Source organism: Somniosus microcephalus, chromosome 5 (assembly GCF_052327205.1).
Source record: "Somniosus microcephalus isolate GS21.2 chromosome 5, FLI_Smic_1.0, whole genome shotgun sequence".
In the NCBI taxonomy this organism is placed as follows: domain Eukaryota; kingdom Metazoa; phylum Chordata; class Chondrichthyes; order Squaliformes; family Somniosidae; genus Somniosus; species Somniosus microcephalus.
This window is the reverse complement of record NC_140991.1, coordinates 100,833,567-100,852,468: the sequence shown is the minus strand read 5'-3', so window position 1 is coordinate 100,852,468 and position 18,902 is coordinate 100,833,567. Positions and strand designations below refer to the sequence as shown.

Here is an 18,902-nt window from a genome sequence, read left to right as displayed (position 1 = left end):
GGGTCGAAACCCTTCTTCAAAACTGGAAAGAAAAGAAAATAGATCGAAGACAGGGCTGCGATCGAACAAAAGAAGTAAAAGAGACAATAAAAGGTATTCAAAACCAGACGAACTGGTAATGGGCAGTATTTTGCTATAATTGGGCGGGTTGGATTTGTCCTGCTTTTTGTGGACAGAACATACCTGGGCAGTTTTCCACATTATCGGATAGATGCCAGTGTTGTAGCTGTACTGGAACAAAAGATTGTTATCTCATTTTATTGTAATTTTGTTTTTTTCTAAAATTGACTAGCTGTTCCATGCTATCCTGTAGAATGAACAAACTATTTAAAATCAATGACTGCATTTAATTTTTGTTGTTGTTCCATGATATATAATGTCCATATATATTATTGTAACTGTTTTACACATTTGTTTTAGTTGATAAACAGAATGAAAAGCCCTTGCTGCAACTGGTGCAAACAGCAGTGAAAATAGATACTATTTTCAGTAGAGAGGCTTGCACTTTGAACTTCACAATGACTTGAAACGCTGCAGAGGCAAGAATAAGCAAGCTATTAAAATGGTGCAGTAAAGTCCATCGAAAGTTAGTGTCCAGATAGTCCAGCTGATATCCTGTTGACAAGATCAGAATGCAATGCTGCACAGTTCATAAGGGATGATGTGGGGGCGGGCAGAACACTTCCAGCCCCACCCCTCCTGCACCATAAGCGTTTGACGTTAACGTTTCAAGTACAAGTAGCTGTACTAACCTCGGGAGTCCAGTGTTGGCATTTACCGTTGCACCGAAACATCTAGCTTCAGTTATGGAGACATTTTGTTTGAAGTGGCTGTTGTTGATGTGGCAATGCTCTGTAATCCCGGTGTGCGGGCTGGATGTTTACACTGCGGCGGTCTATGAACACAATACGGTGCTGAATCCAACGTCGAGGATCCCTTCCACACGTCAGGCGGCACTGAGGCACATGGGGGAAAACCTGGACATCTACCGAGAGCAAGTCCTTGCAGCGTGTGAGCTGGTAAAGTAACTTCAGTGCTTCCTGAAACTTGATTTGCCTGTTCAGACGCATTTATTTACCCTTTGGGGTAAAGTGCGGCTGAATTAGAACCTTATAACTTCAGGGGCTAGGAATATAAACTCAGTTTGTAGCAAAATGTTCACAAAGGAATAATAAGCGTTTATTTTAGGGCGCGACTTCCTGTTTGTAAGGCATTTCATATCGGCCCGGGATTTGTGGTTGTAACGACGACGGAACTGTCAACATCATTACTGTGTAAAACTGAAAGTAACTTCTGGCATCCGCACATGCGCTGGGGTCTAACCAGTGCTTTATAAATGTTTAGTATAGTATACCTTCCTTGCTTTTGTACTCTATTCTCTATTTAGAAAGCCCAGGATCCCATATGCCTTTTTAACAGCCTTCTCAACTTGTCCTGCCACCTTCAAAGACTTGTGTACGTACACCCCCAGGTCCCTCTGCCCCTGCACCCCCTTTAAAATTGTACATTTAGTTTATATTGCCTCCCCTCATTCTTCCTACCAAAATTAATCATTTCATACTTCTCTGAATTAAATTTCATCTTCCATGTCTCTGCCCACACTCTCCTCCTCATTGTTTACTACATTTCTGAGTTTTGGGTCATCTGGAAACTGAAATTCTGCCCTGTATACCCTAGAAATTGGGCTCCTTTGCGCCTCCCATTAGCGCCTCTGGGGGCGCTAACGGGACGCAAATGGGTTTGCGACCAGGTGCGGCGATATCAACGCCTCCCGCTAAATTCAGCAATTTTGCGGCGGCGGTAAGAAGTTGCAGCCGGAGATCGTGACGTCATTGCCGTGCTCAGCGCCCTGGATGAAATATTCCCTCTCGCCCGATGCTTGTGCGCCTGCCATTAACAAAGACAGGTAGAGGAGGGGGCTTTCAGTCATATATCCCCGGGAGGAGCGCTATTTAAAGGCGTCCACATCCGGTTTATTTTTTGTTGGCCAACAATGCTGCTTTGTTAGTTTCACATGGGCAAAGAGGCCTTTTGACCAATTTTGGCGTTTTGCATTTGAACGAGTGTTCTGGCACATAAAGATTCTTCAGTTTCGTTGAGGGGAAATTGGAAAGTGCAATATTTGGATCCTTTCATGGGGGCTGTACTGGCACTGGACCTCGCCCTCCAGCGTCAACGTCAGAGGCAACTGAAGCACAGGGAAAAAGTGCAAAATGTGGCCAGTGGTAGGAGGGCCAATAGGGCTCTCAACAGGAGGCCTTACCCACCCAGGGTATTCTGGCACCAGTTCTCCTACATGAATTTCACTGAGGACCAGTGTGTTAGAAGGTTCCGCTTCAGCAAGGACGTGGTCACAGAGCTCTGCCACCTCCTACAGCCAGACCTCGAGCCTCAGATCAGGACCACCACGGCTCTCTCAGTGGCACTCAAGGTCACCGTCGCCCTCAATTTCTACACCAACAGATCATACCAGTGTGCGATAGGCAACATCTCCCAGTTTGCCATCCATTGCTACATCCGCGAGGTCACAGATGCTCTGTACAGAAGGAGAAGGGACTACATTTCCTTCCCCGTGACCAGAGAGAGGCAGCGCGAACGTGCATGTGACTTTGCCAGGATAGTGGGCTTCCCCGTGGTGCAGGGCGCCATTGACTGCACCCATGTCGCTTTGCTGGCACCTCATAACAATCCTAAACTATTCCGTAACCGCAAAGGCTACCACTCACTTAATGTGCAGGTGCTGTGCGATCACACATGGCAAATCCTGATCGTCAATGCCCGCTATCCTGGCGGCAGCCACAATGCCTTCATCCTACATGTGCCTTTACCTTCTCTGAGATTGGGTCGATTGGGCTTGTATTCGCCAGAGTTTAGAAGAATGAAAGGGGATCTCATTGAAACTTATAAAATTCTAACAGGACTAGACAGACTAGATGCAGGAAGGATGTTCCTGATGGCGGGGAGTCCAGAACCAGGGGTCACAGTCTAAGGATAAGGGGTAAGCCATTTAGGACTGAGATGAGGAGGCATTTCTTCACCCAGAGAGTGGTGAACCTGTGGAATTCTCTACCACAGAAGGCAGTTGAGGCCAATTCATTAAATATATTCAAGAAGGAGTTAGATATATTTCTTAAGGCTAAAGGGATCAAGGGATATGGGGAGAAAGCAGGGACAGGGTACTGAATTTGGATGATCAGCCATGATCTCATTTAAAAGCGGAACAGGCTCGAGGGGTTGAATGGCCTACTCCTGCTCCTATCTTCTATGTTTCAATATTTCTATGACAATGAGGAGGACGAAGAGGAGGAGAACAGGTGCGAGGGAGGAGGCAGCCACTCAGTCGAGGTGCTACCGGGGCGATGCGTACGGTGATGACATCACGATCTCCGGACGAAGGAGATCCGGGTGCAACGCCACAGTGCCGCCGCAAAACTCCTGCTGAAAATGGCGGGAGTCAATGTTGGCGCTGCACCCGATCGCAAAGCCATTTGCGCTCCATTAGCACCCCTGGGGGCGCTAACGGGAGGCACAAAGGCACCCAATTTCGCCCCCTAAAAGTTTTGCCACCACTGACGTTAGACTGACTGGCCTGTAGCTGCTGGGTTGATCCCTCTCAACTTTTTTAAACACATTCCTCCAGTCCTCTGGCACCTCTCCCATATCTAAGGAAGATTGGAAGATTGTGACCATAGCTTCTGCAATCTCTGCAAGACCATGTGATTTTTCTAATTTGAGCGCGGCCAACCTTTCAAATACCTCCTTTATCTTTTTATCCTATCCAATTTCTCGACTACATCCTCCGTTACTGTGGCATTGGCATCATCCTCGTCTTTAGTGAAGACGACGCAAAGTATTCATTTAATACCTCAGCCTGGCTCCCTGCCTCCACCAGAAGATCTGCTTTTTGGCCCCACCCTTCCTTTGACAACCTTTTTACTATTTATATATTTATGAAAGACTTTTGGGTTTCCTTTTACATTACCTGGTAATCTTTTCTCATACACTGTCTTTTTCCCTCTTAATTCCTTTTTCAGTTCTCCCCCATACTTTTTGTTTTCAGCTTGGCTCTCTACTGAACCCGACATTTATCGTAAGCCTCCTTTCTCTGTTTCATTTTAATCTCTATATCTTTAGTCATCCAGGGAGTTCTAGCTTTGGATGCCCTTCCTTTCCCCCTTGTGGGAATGCATCTAGTCTGTACCTGAACTATCTCCTCTTTGTAGGCCTCCCATTGCTCATTTCCTGGTTTACCTACCGATCTTTGATTCCAATCCACCTGGGCCAGATCCCTTTTCAACTCACTGAAATTAGCACTCCTCCAGCTGAATATTTTCACATTTGATTTTTCCTTGTCCTTTTGCATAACTACTCTAAACCTTATGTGCTCAAGTCTCTGGAGTTGGGCTTGAACCTATGTCGTTCTGAGTCGGAGGAGAGAGGAAATTAATGCTAAGATCCACAATAAAGGCCTACGTGGGCAGAAGAATGATTTGCCCCTTTTTGTTGAACAGGCCAATCCACACTGCAAGTAGCCCATTTCCAGTTTAAATTTGATTTGGCTCCCATCCTTAGCTACATGCATGGCTTTTAGAATCATAGGGGGTGAAATTGGGTTGGGGGCCATAACTTTTAAAAGTTTGGAAAATTAGCGGCAAGCGCTATGTTTTTTAAAATTCAGTTTTCCCGCTCCAAGAGGGAGGTGGGGCACTAAATCAAGCGCTCCACTTCCTTCTTGGAGCACGATCGGCAGCAGGCGGGACGGGGAGTTCTGCAGCACTGCACACTGGGCCGTGCAGCTCTGCCACGTTCAAAGGCTCCGACCCTCCCTTAAATGGCAGGCTCTGCAAAAGAAAGGGCACCTACCTGGACCACCAAGGGAGCGGTGAACCTGCGCGATCAGCCTGGCACTCACTCAGAGCGGCAGGCAGATCGATCGCGGGCAGGAACCCGCAAAAAAAAGATCAAAAAAGGTACCTTTTTTTTTTACTTACCTCGGCCAACTCGCCTTTAAGCATCGCCTTCGAAGCGTCCGGTCGCCTGATGCACGTCCCCTGAAGCTGGCGTTGTTTTCACCCGGCGATGCTTCAGGGGGCAGAAATGAAAATGAATTTTGGCTCCTACCGAGATGATGTGTGGCCAGATGACGTCACGATATCCGGCCGCAGGCGGGCGTGGTGATAGGGATTACCGCCACCGCAAACCGGCAGGTGAATTTTGCGGGTGGCGGTAACATCACCGCGCCAAGGCAGTAAAACCTTAGCGCCCCGTTATCACCCCCCCAGAGACGATAACGGGAGGCGCTAAGGCCCTGAATTTCTAGCCCATAGAATCATAGCATGGTTACAGCAGAGAAGGAGGCCATTAGGCCCGTCCAGTCTGTGCCGGGTCTCTGCAAGAGCACTTCAGCTAGTCCCATTCCACTGCCCTTTCCCTGTGGTCCTGCAACTTTTTTTCCTTCAGGTACTTATCCAATTTCGTTTTGATAGCCGTGATTGAGTCTGCCTCCACCACCCTTTCAGGCAGTGCATTCCAGATCCTAGCCACTCTCTGCGTAAAAAAGTTTTTCCTCATGTCTCATGAGCTGCCTCATATTGACATGTAACTTAGCATGTCACAGTTCCAGTGATGTTGGTTATAATAGTTGGTAGCTTGGCATTGGTCTTGCTAACGCAGTATAGCATTAGTACTATCCTGCCAGTAAGTGCAGCATTAGCACTGTTCTGACAAACCAGTCACTACAGTTGTTCAGTTTATTTTTTAGGGCTTTGTTTATAAATGTGATCATGCTAATGCATCAAATTCTTCTTTTTGATCCATACTACAGGGAGCTAAGATAATTGTATTTCCAGAGGATGGTCTGTATGGCTTTGATTTCAGCAGAGATTCTATTCTTCCATATTTGGAGCCTATCCCAGATCCTACTGTTATTAAATGGAATCCCTGTCTGGATCCGACGACATTTAATAATACAGAGGTAGGGGCTGTACAAAGTCTGCACTTAATTAAAGTATCTTGTTACATCCTAATAAATCTTGTATCTCTTTTGCAACTCTTAATTGTAAGCATTTAATCAACTTACCCAGCATACATTGCATAAAGCGGACATTTACTGATTGTAACATTGCATTGGTTTCACTGTAAATTTCTCCAAATTTTACAGCACATTCCATATAGAACTGTGTTTGTGTAGAATCTATTCATATTTGGATTTTAAAAATGGTTTTGAGTTTAATGGGGTGGGCTTGCAAAATCACGCTCCTGGCATTGGGGCTTGCCCACTGGGAGTGTATATTGGGAATTGGTTTGTGTGCCATACACTATTTTCCATCCATTCCTTTTAATGGACAGAAATCCATGGCAGGAATTCCCAATATGCACTCACGGCAGGCGCGGCTTCCCACTGAGCGCGGGTTTGTAAAAATACCCCATACATTTCATTATTAGCAGAATAACAATAATTTTGGGTTTGGAGTCGGGTCAGCAGTAAAGGTTGCATAAAATGCAAGTGTGTCGGGAACGCGCTGTCATCCCTCCTCCTCACGCCTTTAACTCGGGCCATGTGCCACAGACCTGAATGGCAGAGGCAGGCGACCTAATTAATCTCATTAAATCCTTGTTGGAAGACCCTTAACAGCTCGGGAACCACATCTGTCAACTTGAGGCGGAGGTTGAGTGGCCATTGATCGAGGTCATTAATGCAGAGCATGGAAATCGAAATAAATGCTCCCATGTGACACCTCATTACTTGTCTAAGGGAAAGGCTCGTGTTGACTCCATTTTGAACACAGATTTTGGTGTCTAGAGTTTGCAAGTCTTTTCTGCAACCTTGGAAGCCACTCTCACCACATTGCTAGTAACTATCTCAACATTGACAGATTACTCCTCTGATCTCTATTTGACCTGCCATCTATTACATCAGCATGGGTGACGCTTATACTGCCTCACCTTGGTCCTCACAATCGGACCAGGATGAGCCCCACCACTCAACGACCTGATGCTCCACAGGAGAGAAGACATCAGCGCAGGGCTGCACCGCGCCAGAGGTGATACCCCCAACACAGGGTATACAGGCAGAGGATGAGCTTCCTCAACATGACTGAGCAGCAGTGCCAAAGGAGGCTCAGGCTATTGCACCAGATCGTCGCAGACATTTGCAGCTTGCTGGAGCAAGACCTGAAGCACAGAGGACCAGGTGGACATGCCTTACCAGTGGCTGTCAAAGTCACCAGTGCCCTTGACTTCTACGCTTCAGGCTCCTTCCAGGGAGTGGCAGCAGACATTTGCGGCATCCCACCAACTGCACACATGTCATCAAAGCACCCCCACATCACCCAGGAGTGTTTGTGAACTGGAAGGGCCTGCGCTCCCTCAATGTGCAGCTCATCTGCAACCATAGGAAGATTATCATGCATGTGTGCTCCAAGTTCCCTGGCAGCTGTCATGACTCATCCTGCGCCAGTCCACTCTCCCTCATCTCGTTACATCGCCAAACACACTTACTGGCTGGCTGCTTGGAGACAAGGGCTATCCACTGAAGACGTGGCCAATGAGGCTGAGGAGCATTATAATGAAAGCCACATGTCCACCAGATGTGTCATAGAGCAGACAATAGGCATGCTCAAGATGCGCTTCAGATGCCTTGACAGATCTGAAGGAATCCTTCAGTATGCAGCAACCAGGGTCTCTAGAATCATTGTAGCCTGTTAGATGCTGCACAATATAGCGCAGCAATGAGGATTAGAGCTGCATGAGGAGCAAGACGCACAGCGCACTGCCTCTTCAGAGGAGGAGGAGCATCAGCTGGAAGACACGGAGGAGGAGCTGGACGAACCTGAGGTCCAGAAGGCACCAGCACCAGAGCACATTGCTGCCCAGGAGGCCAGGGATGGGCTCACCATGGCCAGATTTACTTAACTTCCTGCATTGCACCCATATGGCTGCCACATGTTTTGCCAAGTTCCCCGCCCCCCCAACATTAGCATAAAGCATTCCTACAATGACCGAACCATTCCTTTCACACTGACCACTATTGCTGGAGGTAATGTTGTGTCTCACCATTCACTCCAACTCACAAAGCCACTTCCAAAGTAGCAGACAAAAATGGGCATGACCTGAAAGTGGTGAACATAAATAGATTTATATTTGTGATAACAGTAACAGAAACTTAACAATAACAGGGGGTGAAAATTGATAGACAGGATGTACTAGAAAGGGTATGATTAGAGTTGACAAGTTGCCTGGTCCAGATGGCTTGCATCCCAGGTTGCTAAGGGAATTGGGGGAGGAGATAGCGGAAGGGCTTGCCATAATTTTCCAATCTTCCCTAGATGCGGGGGAGGTGCCTGAGGATTGGAAAGTGGCAAATGTGACACCATTGTTCAAGAAAGGGTGTAAGGACAATCCTAGTAACTACAGGCCGGTCAGTTTAACATCAGTGGTCTGGAAAGTTTTAGAAACAATAATCAAGGTAAAAATTAACGGGCATTTGGAGAGGTTTAAGCTAATCAAGGAGGGCCAACACGGATTTGTAAAAGGAAGAATGTGTTTTGAATAACCTAATTGAATTTTTTGATGAAGTAACAGGGAGGATCGATGAAGAGAATGCAATGGATGTTGTCTACATGGATTTTAGGAAGACGTTTGTCAAAGTACCACATAAAAGGCTGGTTAACAAAATTTAGGCTCATGGAATAGGTAGGTCAGTGGCAGCTTGGATAAGGAATTGGCTTAAGGACACAAAACAGCGAGTTGTGTTAAATGGCTGTTTTTCAGACTGGAGGATGGTAGGCAGTGGTGTTCCCCAAGTGTCAGTGCTGGGGCCACTGCTTTTTTTTGATATATATAAATAACCTGGATATTGGAATACAGAGTAGAATTTCTAAATTTGTCGATGACACCAAACTTGGGGGTGTGGCAAACAGTGATGATGATATCAATCGACTGCAACAGGACATAGAAAGGCTAGCAGAATGGGCAGACAAGTGGCAGATGGAATTTAATACAGAGAAGTGTGAGGTGATGCATTTTGGCAGAAGGAACAGGGAGAAGCAATATACACTTAATGACACAGTTTTAAAGAGTGTGCAGGGACAGAGGGACCTGGGAGTTAATGTGCATAGGTCCCTGAAGGTGGCAGGACACATTGAGAGAGTGGTTAACAAAGCATATGGGATTTTGGGCTTCATAAATAGAGGTATTGAGTACAAAAGTAGTGAAGTTATGCTGAACCTTTATAAAGCACTGGTTAGGCCACAACTGGAGTATTGCGTCCCGTTCTGGTCACCACACTTTAGGAAGGATGTGAAGGCCCTTGAGAGGGAGCAGAGGAGATTTACCAGAATGGTTCCGGGGATGGGGGATATCTTCACTACAAGGACAGGTTGGAGAAGCTAGATTTGTTTTCATTGGAGCAAAGGAGGTTGAGGGGTGATTTGATAGAGGTGTACAAGATTATGCCGGGTTTGGATAGGCTAGATGGGGAAAGGCTGTTCCCACTAGTTGATGGTACAGGGACTAAGGGACACAGATTTAAGGTTTTTGGGCAAGAGATACAAGGGGGATGTGAGGAAAAATGTGTTTACACAGCGAGTGGTGATGACCTGGAATTCGCTGCAGACGGAAGTGGTGGAAGCGGAGACACTCAATGTTTTCAAGAGGAGACTGGATAGGCACTTGAGGGAAATAAACTTGCAGGGCTACGGGGATAGAGCGGGGGAATGGGACTGACTGGATTGCTCTACAGAGAGCCGGCATGGACTCGATGGGCCGAATGGCCTCCTTCTGTGCCGTTATGACTCTATGACATCTCTATGCACCCATTTGCTTAACCTTATGCATCTACTTCTGTGTCATTTTTCTTTTACGTGTGCTTCTACGAGGTGCAACCCCTGTGGCTTCAGCAGAGGTAGAGGCAGGCTGCTCATGGCCCTGCTGCGAATGCTTTGACACATTTAGCGGACGTCCTCTGGGTTTTGGAGCCTGTGAGGGCCCCGCCAAAATCTGCTTCTCCTGCAACTGTCCAGGGCAGACTCGGCCATCGGGATCCGAGGCAGCATCTGGGGCTCTGACTGGGGTCGGGGGAGCAATGGGGGAGAAGTGTGAGTGCTTTGAGAAGAGCCCTCACTTCCATGTCCCCTCTCACCATCATCCCTCTCATGTGTCACCCACGCTTCCCTGCTGGTATGCACAGCAGTGGGGCCGTGAAGACCCAAGTCTACATTTATATCCCTCCTAGAGAAGAGGTCTATGAGGCTCTGCCATCTGTTCTCCATAGCTAGCATGTGCTCATGTGAGTGGTATTAGCTCCATGGAAGAACATATCGTTCCCATCACCTGCGACATGGTAGTGCTCATGTTGGAGATGGACTCCTCCATTCTCTGCACATTTGCAGACACCGCGGCTGCAAAACCTGTCAGAGCCTCCTGCATTTCTTGCTGCCCTTCCAGGATCACCCTTTTTGTCGATGGCCCCGAGCTCAGTGTCTGCATACAGCTGAGCAGAGCTTAGAGCGTCCTGCAACCTCCGGCGAGGAGTCTCCACTGCTCTTCCTGTGAATACCATCTGCTCTTGTTCACTTGTGATGTGAGATTCACCAGGTGACAACACTACTCTATCTCGCATAGGACCCACCGAAGTGTGCATATCTGCGCTGGTGCTGGGTGCGCTTGGGTGTGCTGATGGTGCACCCTCAGAGGCTGGAGACACCTCTGAGGAGTCACCTTCCTCCTGTGGGGGGGCCTCTTGATGGACCTGTGGGAGAGTAAAGAGATGATTTAGAAATGTTATTAAGAATGGGTAACGATACCATTATGCACGTGATGAACATTCACTGACTGCTGTATGCCATGTGGCTGTATGACATGTAATTCTGTCACCAGGTTGCTGGGAGGTCCCCCTCTCTCCTCCCACCGCCAGCTGTTCTGCAACTCTTTAGACCTCCAGGGCCACCTCCTCTGCTGCAGCAAAGTTACTGAAGGATGGAGGGCCACCTCCTGTTCTCTCCCTCTTCCTCTTATTGCGGGCTCTCTTTTTTCCTTAAAGGAAGGAAATAAGAAAACTTTGAGTGAGAGCGATGGAATATGAGTAAGGAATGTGTAGGTTACATCTGTAGAGGGTGACTATGAGGGAGTGTGGTGCCAATGCCAAATGGCCTCGTTCTGTGGTGTTACTTGGTATTACTACATTAGGATGAGGGTGAGTGTGAGGGGTGGGTAGTCAGATGGGGATGATTTGATCATTTAATGCCTGTTTTCATTCTTTGCTCACAGTCCAGGTTAGACAGCAGATTTACATCTATGTTATCTGTCACTTTCAGTTCTGAGTCCTGGAAGAAATCTCGTCATACCTCTTTGAACCCTCCCAGTCTATTTTGAAATCTTTTTGATGCCTAAAGCCACACACTATATAAAGGGCCACTGTTTTATGGTGACTGAAGAAATCAAATTCTGCTTCATTTAATCGGATTCTGGCATTTTTCCTATATTTTAGGGGTTGCATTCCACAATCTGTATTTCTAATTAGGGCTATTGATTTATGGAACATGAATAAGTCATACTCTCATTTTATTTCATGTGATTACAGGATTTTCTGGGATTTTACCAGGATTTGGGGGGATTTCACTCCATATATCTATCCATTTTTCCTTGAAAATGATAAATCAGTGGTATTAACTATAGGGGTGATTCTCTGCTCCCAGCGAGGTGTTGCACTTGCTGGAAGAGCAGTTAGGAAATAGCGCTGCGACATGATAGTTCCAATTCTCCAAGCCATGTACCCTGCAGGCATGGCTCCCCACTGGGAGCAGGGGAATTGAGGAATTATGCCTTCTATGCCTCCAAGGGAAACTAAAGATAGACAATAAATGCCAGCCTTGCCAGCAATGACCACATCCCAAAGAATGGTATAAGATAAAGTTCCAAGTCTAATCTCGCCAATGATCCATAGAAGATGACTTGTTTTAACTTGTATTTAAATGCCTTGAAGATCCACCAAGTACTTGAGTATATGCTTTATGCTGACTGGCTGTTTTTGGTGAATCTTCAGTAGTGTCCACTTGCCCTTTCATTGTGTACCTGTTTCATGTTTTATTTCCCATCGTGCATTATCTTACGTTTAGCCACATTAAAATCCATCTGCCATTACTTCCAACAAAAATAACGACAGGTTAAACTGCGAATGTTTAACAAAAGTACTTGCATTTGTATAATGCTGATTTTATCATTGTGGAGTTGTGCAGAGGATTCTGTCTGCAGATTCTGTCTGCACTTGTACAATGCACTGTTTCGGAAATAGAGTCAGATTACAACAGTATGAGAACTTCAACGTACAGCTTCATACACCAGCTCGTCTCCAAGATGGCAAGACTGGCACAGGGATACATTTTTAAAATCTTGTTAATCAGGTGCTCTTGCAGATGTGCATTATTGTTTAGCTATCTTAACTAGGTCAATTTTTGTGTTAATCTGGAGTCTAGTTTTGACACTGAAATTTTTACTGCATCGATCTCAATTTTTTCCTACTTACTGAAGTATGTTTTGCACTTGATTAAACAATTGTTAACTGGCTACTCTTACTCTGGAGTTATTCTACTGTATTTTGGAATATATTTAAAGCAAACAATTAATAGCAAACAAGTGCAGCAACTTAGAAATATCCCGAATTGGAATTGGGTTACCAATGCTTTTCAGTTTTCCCTCCACCTGTTCTGTACCTCATGACCGATCACAGGAGCTGTCTTGCCTCCAAGCATTAGAAAGCACCATTCTAAACTGGGGTCTGTGTCTAACTGCTTCCCTTTTCCTTTCTCCCTCTTTCCTCAGGGAACCACCTTAAATTTGCTTCCTAGTTCCCTAGATATCAGTGCATGAGGGGAATAACTCACCATTTTGACTTAAGTAAACCGCTGCTTTAAACACACTTTAGTGAGGGATGAGATTTTTGCAGAGAAGGGTATGCCATGGTTCCTTGTTCTTTAATCCTCTGTTGAAATAAAATGTACATTAATCACAAAATTTGGTAATATTTTCATATCTGTTTTATTGTAGGTCCTTCATCAACTGAGCTGTATGGCAAATAACAGCAATATGTACTTGATAGCAAACATGGGGGAAAGACAGACCTGTGAGCATAGTGATTGTGGGTGTCCATCAGATGGAAGATATCAGTTTAATACAGATGTGGTTTTTGATGCTGATGGTGTTCTAATAGCTAAATACCGGAAACAGAACCTTTTCTTTGAGGTTGCTTTTGATACACCTAAGACTGTGCAGCACGTCATCTTTAATACATCTTTTGCTGGAAGATTTGGCATCTTTACCTGCTTTGATATATTGTTCTATGAGCCAGCAGTAAGCTTGATTGAGAACTATGGTGTGAAACAAATTATATTTCCCACAGCCTGGATGAACTCGCTCCCACTTTTGTCTGCAATAGAGTTTCATCAAGCATTTGCAACTGCATTCAGTATTAATCTTCTTGCAGCCAATCAGCATCATCCAGAATACAGAATGACAGGAAGTGGCATCTACATGCCTTCAGATTCCCTCTATTACTACAACATGGAGAGCAGCAAAGGAAAACTTCTTGTGGCCAAAGTTCCTATAAATACACCCAGCAAAGTCCACAGCCTGGAACTGTCAAAGTCTCAGATGACATCATCATTTCTTAAGAGGAACATTGGCCCATTGACAAGTTCAACAGTGTCCCACATGGATGGTCCTGGTAGTATCTTCCATGCTTTGATGATGCATGATAATTATACTTTTATCTCTGTGACAGGCATGGAAGGTAACCTCCACGTCTGTTCCAACACCCTGTGTTGCCATGTAACCTACGAACGTAGTTACACAACCAGTAATCTCTATGCTTTAGGAGCCTTTGATGGGCTTCATACAAGACATGGCACCTACTACCTGCAAGTATGTGCCTTGGTGAAGTGTGCAGGCTCTAGCTATGACACCTGTGGACAAAGCGTTACAACTGCCTCTGACATCATAGACTTTACGTTGTGGGGGAATTTTAGCACGCACCATATTTATCCAGAAATACTAGCTACTGAGATGAAACTTTATCGTGCAGATACCAGAGGCTGGTATGACAATAATTATTACATGACTAAGAAGAGGATGCCAGCAGGACTTGTGACTGCAGCACTCTATGGGAGATGGTACAAAAAAGATTAGCTTTATAAAATGCAAATAGATTTCTGAGTGTGATATGTCTTAAATAAAATATAATCTGTAGGATAGAATCTACCTGTAGGATTTAGTAAACATTATTAAGATTCTATAACCATTTTTATGTAACTATAATATGTGAAATTGTATGCTAAAAACCTAAAAAGGCTGTAAAAAATGGCGAATAGCTGAGACCAAAGCATTATGGTAAAATTAAGCCAACATTATGTTAACTGCAAGAATAGTGCTGAGGTAGTGCAGATTTTCTGTTACTGTATATTAAAAACAAAAAGCCAGTGAAGGACAAAACATTAAGTCTCAAAGTAAGATAGAGGGTTTTCAATACCTAACATCCCTTATCGCTGAAGTTTCAAACCAGTCTAGATAATGGGCTATGAGAAAGGCAAAAGATGTAAAAGTTCTCATACTCAAAGCTCACAGCAGAAAAAGGGGAGGGAGTCATAGACGGTACTTGTGAAGGTCAGAATTGTGTAATAGCCCAAGCAGCTGCAAGTTGCTATGTATTTTGAAAGGGAAAAAAAGGTATAAAGGAACAACTATTGAACACTGAAAGCAGCGCGAAACCAGAGGATGAGAAGCTTCAGTCAACAGAACACAGCAAGAGTTAAAGAGACCATGCCACATTCACTCGGAAGGAACGCCGGGGTTCAATGAACAAACTGCGACGACTATCTTGTTAAATATTACTTCTTTGTACTGGATGTTTAATGCTTAATAAACCTGTTTTATTTATACACAATATACCTTTACCAGAGTGGTTTGTGTAGTCAAGGACAAATTATTATAAGAGCTTTTGAAAGCTACAGATTGGCGCCCAACGTGGGGCTGTGACTGTTAACTGAAACAAGGGGTAGTGTGCATAAGGCAGGCGCTTGGATTTTTGCTTGGATTTCTCTGTTTTTCTATGAAACTCCTTGTGGGAAGTTAGGTTATCGAGCAGATAGTGGCCTAGAAATTCAGTATAGCCGCGTTTGGGGCGCTAGTCCTGGCGATGTGCAAAGTTTAGCACCAGGCGCAATTTAGCACCACCTAGCGCGATATTGGGTTGCAGCACCCTTAATGGTGATTGCGGCGCTAAATCAGGCGCTGCACACTACTCAAGGCGCTAACTCGGCGGCGCAACCCAATTTCGCGGCGGCGGGGCGCAGCGACGGTGCTGTCAATAATCACTTTCCCTGAGACACACTGGCGCCGGCCAGCTCTTAAAGGGGCAGGTCAATTGGCATCACCAGACACACTGCCTTGTAGGCCTTCAAAGCGGTGGGAGCCTACCTGTGGCGTACCAGCCTAGCAAGACATGGAAAGGGTGAGGCAGAGGGCGGAACGCCTCACTGATGGGGCATTGGATGCTTTGGTTGGCGCAGTGAAATCAAGGCCAAGGAAGATGGTCGGAATGTGATTTATGTTTTGGACAGTCTCCCGGGTGTGAGAGCCAGTTATGTGTCAGTGTATTAGTTTTGCTTTCTGTTGCCATAGCTTTCTCATGTTTGAAGGAACCACATTTTGTGTAATGAAACACTTTCTTCATTTACAATGGCCATGCCTGCTATTTACATGCATCTTGCCCTTCACAGGCTTGGGGGGTATCAGACCGGTTCCATTCCTGGTCTTGGAATGGCAGCAAGCATTCCGTGAGAGGGGCCTAGAAGCTACTTCTGATCAGCCTCTGACGCGCAGCCTGAGAAGAGCCACTCGCGTAGAAGTTCAGGCCAGTGGGCATCTTCTCAGCCACCGACAGAGATGTCCTGCACCTTCTCTGAGGCTGCAGATCTGGCTGAAGCAGCTGGCACAGCTCAGTCACCACCTCCTTTCTAAATCGCAGCCTTCTGACACACTGCTCCTCCGGCATGTTCATGTAGGAAAACTGCTGTCGGAAAACCCTGCCAGGGTAAGGTCTGCTGAGGCGACGTCTGCTGGCCCTCCTCCATCTGGCCATGCCCGCCCCCCTCTCCCAGCGTCTCAGTGCCCTTTCCAGATGATTCAGCAGCAGGACGTTCCCCTCCAATGCAGCCCCCATAATACGTGCCCACAGGAAGGTTCCCCATTGTCAAGGCTCACCAACAGCAAGGTGATGGTCAGAAGGCTGAAGATCGTCTGCCTGCGCTGGCTCAGTGTGTATCGTTTTCTATGTGGGTTCAATGACGAAACATTGATGAAAGAGAATGTCTTTTAATCTAAAGTGTGTTCAAGTAAGTTAACTGCTTTACAGGAGACACCATCTTAGAGATCCATCCAAAACGAAACTACCTTGCCTCTCTCACATGCCCTCTGCTGGTAAGGCATAAATAATCAAACAGGCAAATATGCTGGTAAGGCATAATAATCAAACAGGCAAATACCATCACTATTTGCTGATATCATTACATCTCCCTTTCTTAAAACAAAAGTATTTTACTTTTATCTAACAACATGTTTTCTTTGTATTACCCTGCATTTTAACTGTAACACTTAATGAACTTACATTATCATTATCAAGGTTTTTTAACCTTGTTTTGTGTGTTCACATGAAATATGTAAATACACTAGAACTTGAAGAGAGAATAAGATAACATTACTTCCTTCTATAAAAGAGTCCTTAAACTTGTTCAATGAGTCTCTCAGGAGGCTTCACGTGTCTTGAGGATTTTCTGATTGATTGTCCTTGAATCTGAGTTGTTGCCTCAGATGATGGGTTCTCAGCTGTGTGATCAGGTTGTTCAACAGTATCAGTCTTTTGACCTGCTGAGGCTGGTCCCATGAGAAGATCCCGACGATTTCTTCGCAGCACAGCACTCTCATCTGTCTGAATGGTGTATGATCTTGGTTGGACTTCACTCAGGACAGTTCCCTTCTGAGTCCATATGTTTGTTTTGTCTTTGAACCTTACTTGGTCACCAGTGTGGAGTTCAGGTAGGTTTTGTGTTCCTCTGTCATAGTAGTACTTTTGCTTTTCTTTCTGTTGTTCTTTGAACTTCCTCACTTTCTCCCCCTCTTTTGTTTTCAGGAGGTTCTCCGGGATGGGTAGGTTTGACCTTAGCAGACGTCCCATAAGGAGTTGGGCTGGTGACATACCACACTCGAGCGGCGTTGTGCGGTATACAAGCATGCTCTGGTAGAAGTCAGTTCCACTGTCTTTTGCCTTGTACATCAGTCTTTTCACTGTCTGGACCGATTTTTCCACTAGTCCATTGGACTGTGGAAAGTGAGGACTTGACGTTGTGTGGACAAAGTCCCACTCTTTGGCAAAGTGTCGGAAACTTGCATTGTAAAACTGGGGTCCGTTGCCTGTGAAGACCTCGCTTGCCACACCATGTCTGGAGAATATGGCTTTCATACATGTTATCACAGCATCTGCAGTGGTGGTGTACAATCTACAAACCTCTGGATACAGGGAGTAATAGTCTGTGACTACAAGATAGTCCTTCCCTTGACATACGAATAGGTCAGCGCCTACCTTCTGGTAAGGTCTGTCTGGCGCTGTGTGTGGCTTTAGTGGTTCTACAGGATTGCTTGCTTGATATTTCAGGCATATTGTGCAGTTTGACACCTCATTTGTCACATCTTGGTTGATTCGTGGCCAGTACATCACCTCTCATGCTCTTTTCTTACACTTTTCGATTCCCAGATGTCCTCCATGGATCCTTTTTAGCATCTCTTTTCTCAGACTCTTTGGGATAACTATTTTACTTCCTTTGTAGATGATGTCTTCGACCTCTGATAGTTCCGCCCTGCAGTTCCAGTACTCTGCCATGTCAGGTGAGCAGTCTTGCTTCATGTTGGGCCATCCATCCAAGATGCTTTTCCTCAGTCGTCTCAGTGTTTCATCTTTGTTTGTCTCAGTCTTTATGAGCTCCATTTTTGCATCTGCTATGGGCAGTGCACTTGTGATCATGTCCACGTAGGCGTTCACGTCTTCATCCACTTTGGTGTTTGCGGGCTCTCTTGGGTCAACAGCTCTGGACAACGTGTCTGCTGTATACATCAGCTTACCCGGGGTGTACGCAACATTCAGTGTATAGCATTGCAGCCTGATCATCATTCTTTGTATTCTAAGCGGACAGCCATTTAGTGGCTTTTGGAACAATGCAATCAAGGGCTTATGGTCAGTCTCTACACTGATTGCTTGTCCTGACACAAACTGGTGAAATCTTTCACAGGCGTATGTGATGCTGAGCAGCTCCTTTTCTATTTGAGCATTTCGCATCTCCGCGTCTGTCATTGAGCGCGATGCATATGCAATAGGTTGCCAGTCGTCATATTTTTGCAGAAGAACGGCACCAAGACCACTCTGTGATGCATCTGATGATATCTTGATGGATCTCGCTGGGTCATAAAACCTCAGAACTGGTTCCTCTGTAAGCAGCTTCTTTAGATCGCTCCATGACTTCTCATGCTCATGATTCCATTCCCATTCTATGTTCTTTTCAGTTAGTCGTCTCAGTGGCGCCATCTTTTCTGAGAGGTTGGATATGAATTTACCCATGTAGTTGATCATTCCATTAAACCTCTGCACGTCCTTTTTGCAGTGTGGCTTTGGCATATTCTCAATGGTGGACACCTTTCTGGGATCTGGTCTGATGCCCTCACTGCTAAGGATATCTCCCACGAATGTCAGTTCTGTCACCCCGAGCTGGCATTTCTCTCTCTTCAGCTTCAGGTTTGTTTTCCTTGTTGCTTCCAGCACTTTTTTCAGTCTCTCGTCATGCTCAGTTCTCGTGGTTCCCCAT

General features: G+C 45.6%; 2 protein-coding genes across 3 annotated transcripts in view; one reads left to right on the top strand and one right to left on the bottom strand.

The window, feature by feature from the left end:
- Positions 1-840, bottom strand: part of LOC147117234 (uncharacterized protein C2orf66-like) — a 115,639-nt gene extending 114,799 nt beyond the window's left edge. Inside the window, exon 1 of the transcript XR_015078401.1 lies at positions 753-840. The gene's annotated coding sequence lies outside the window, so the exon portion shown is untranslated. The remainder of the gene's footprint in view (positions 1-752) is intronic.
- LOC147117233 (biotinidase-like) lies at positions 807-14,935 on the top strand. 2 transcript variants are annotated; one of them, XM_085988041.1, is made up of 3 exons: positions 807-1,019; positions 5,825-5,974; positions 13,045-14,935. In XM_085988041.1, the coding sequence occupies exons 1-3, from the start codon at positions 807-809 to the stop codon at positions 14,179-14,181; spliced, it is 1,500 nt and encodes a 499-aa protein (XP_085844167.1). In that variant the 3' UTR covers positions 14,182-14,935. The 2 variants fall into 2 exon arrangements, with proteins under 2 accessions (XP_085844167.1, XP_085844168.1); XM_085988042.1 differs by lacking the exon at positions 5,825-5,974.
- The last annotated feature ends 3,967 nt before the right edge of the window (positions 14,936-18,902 follow it).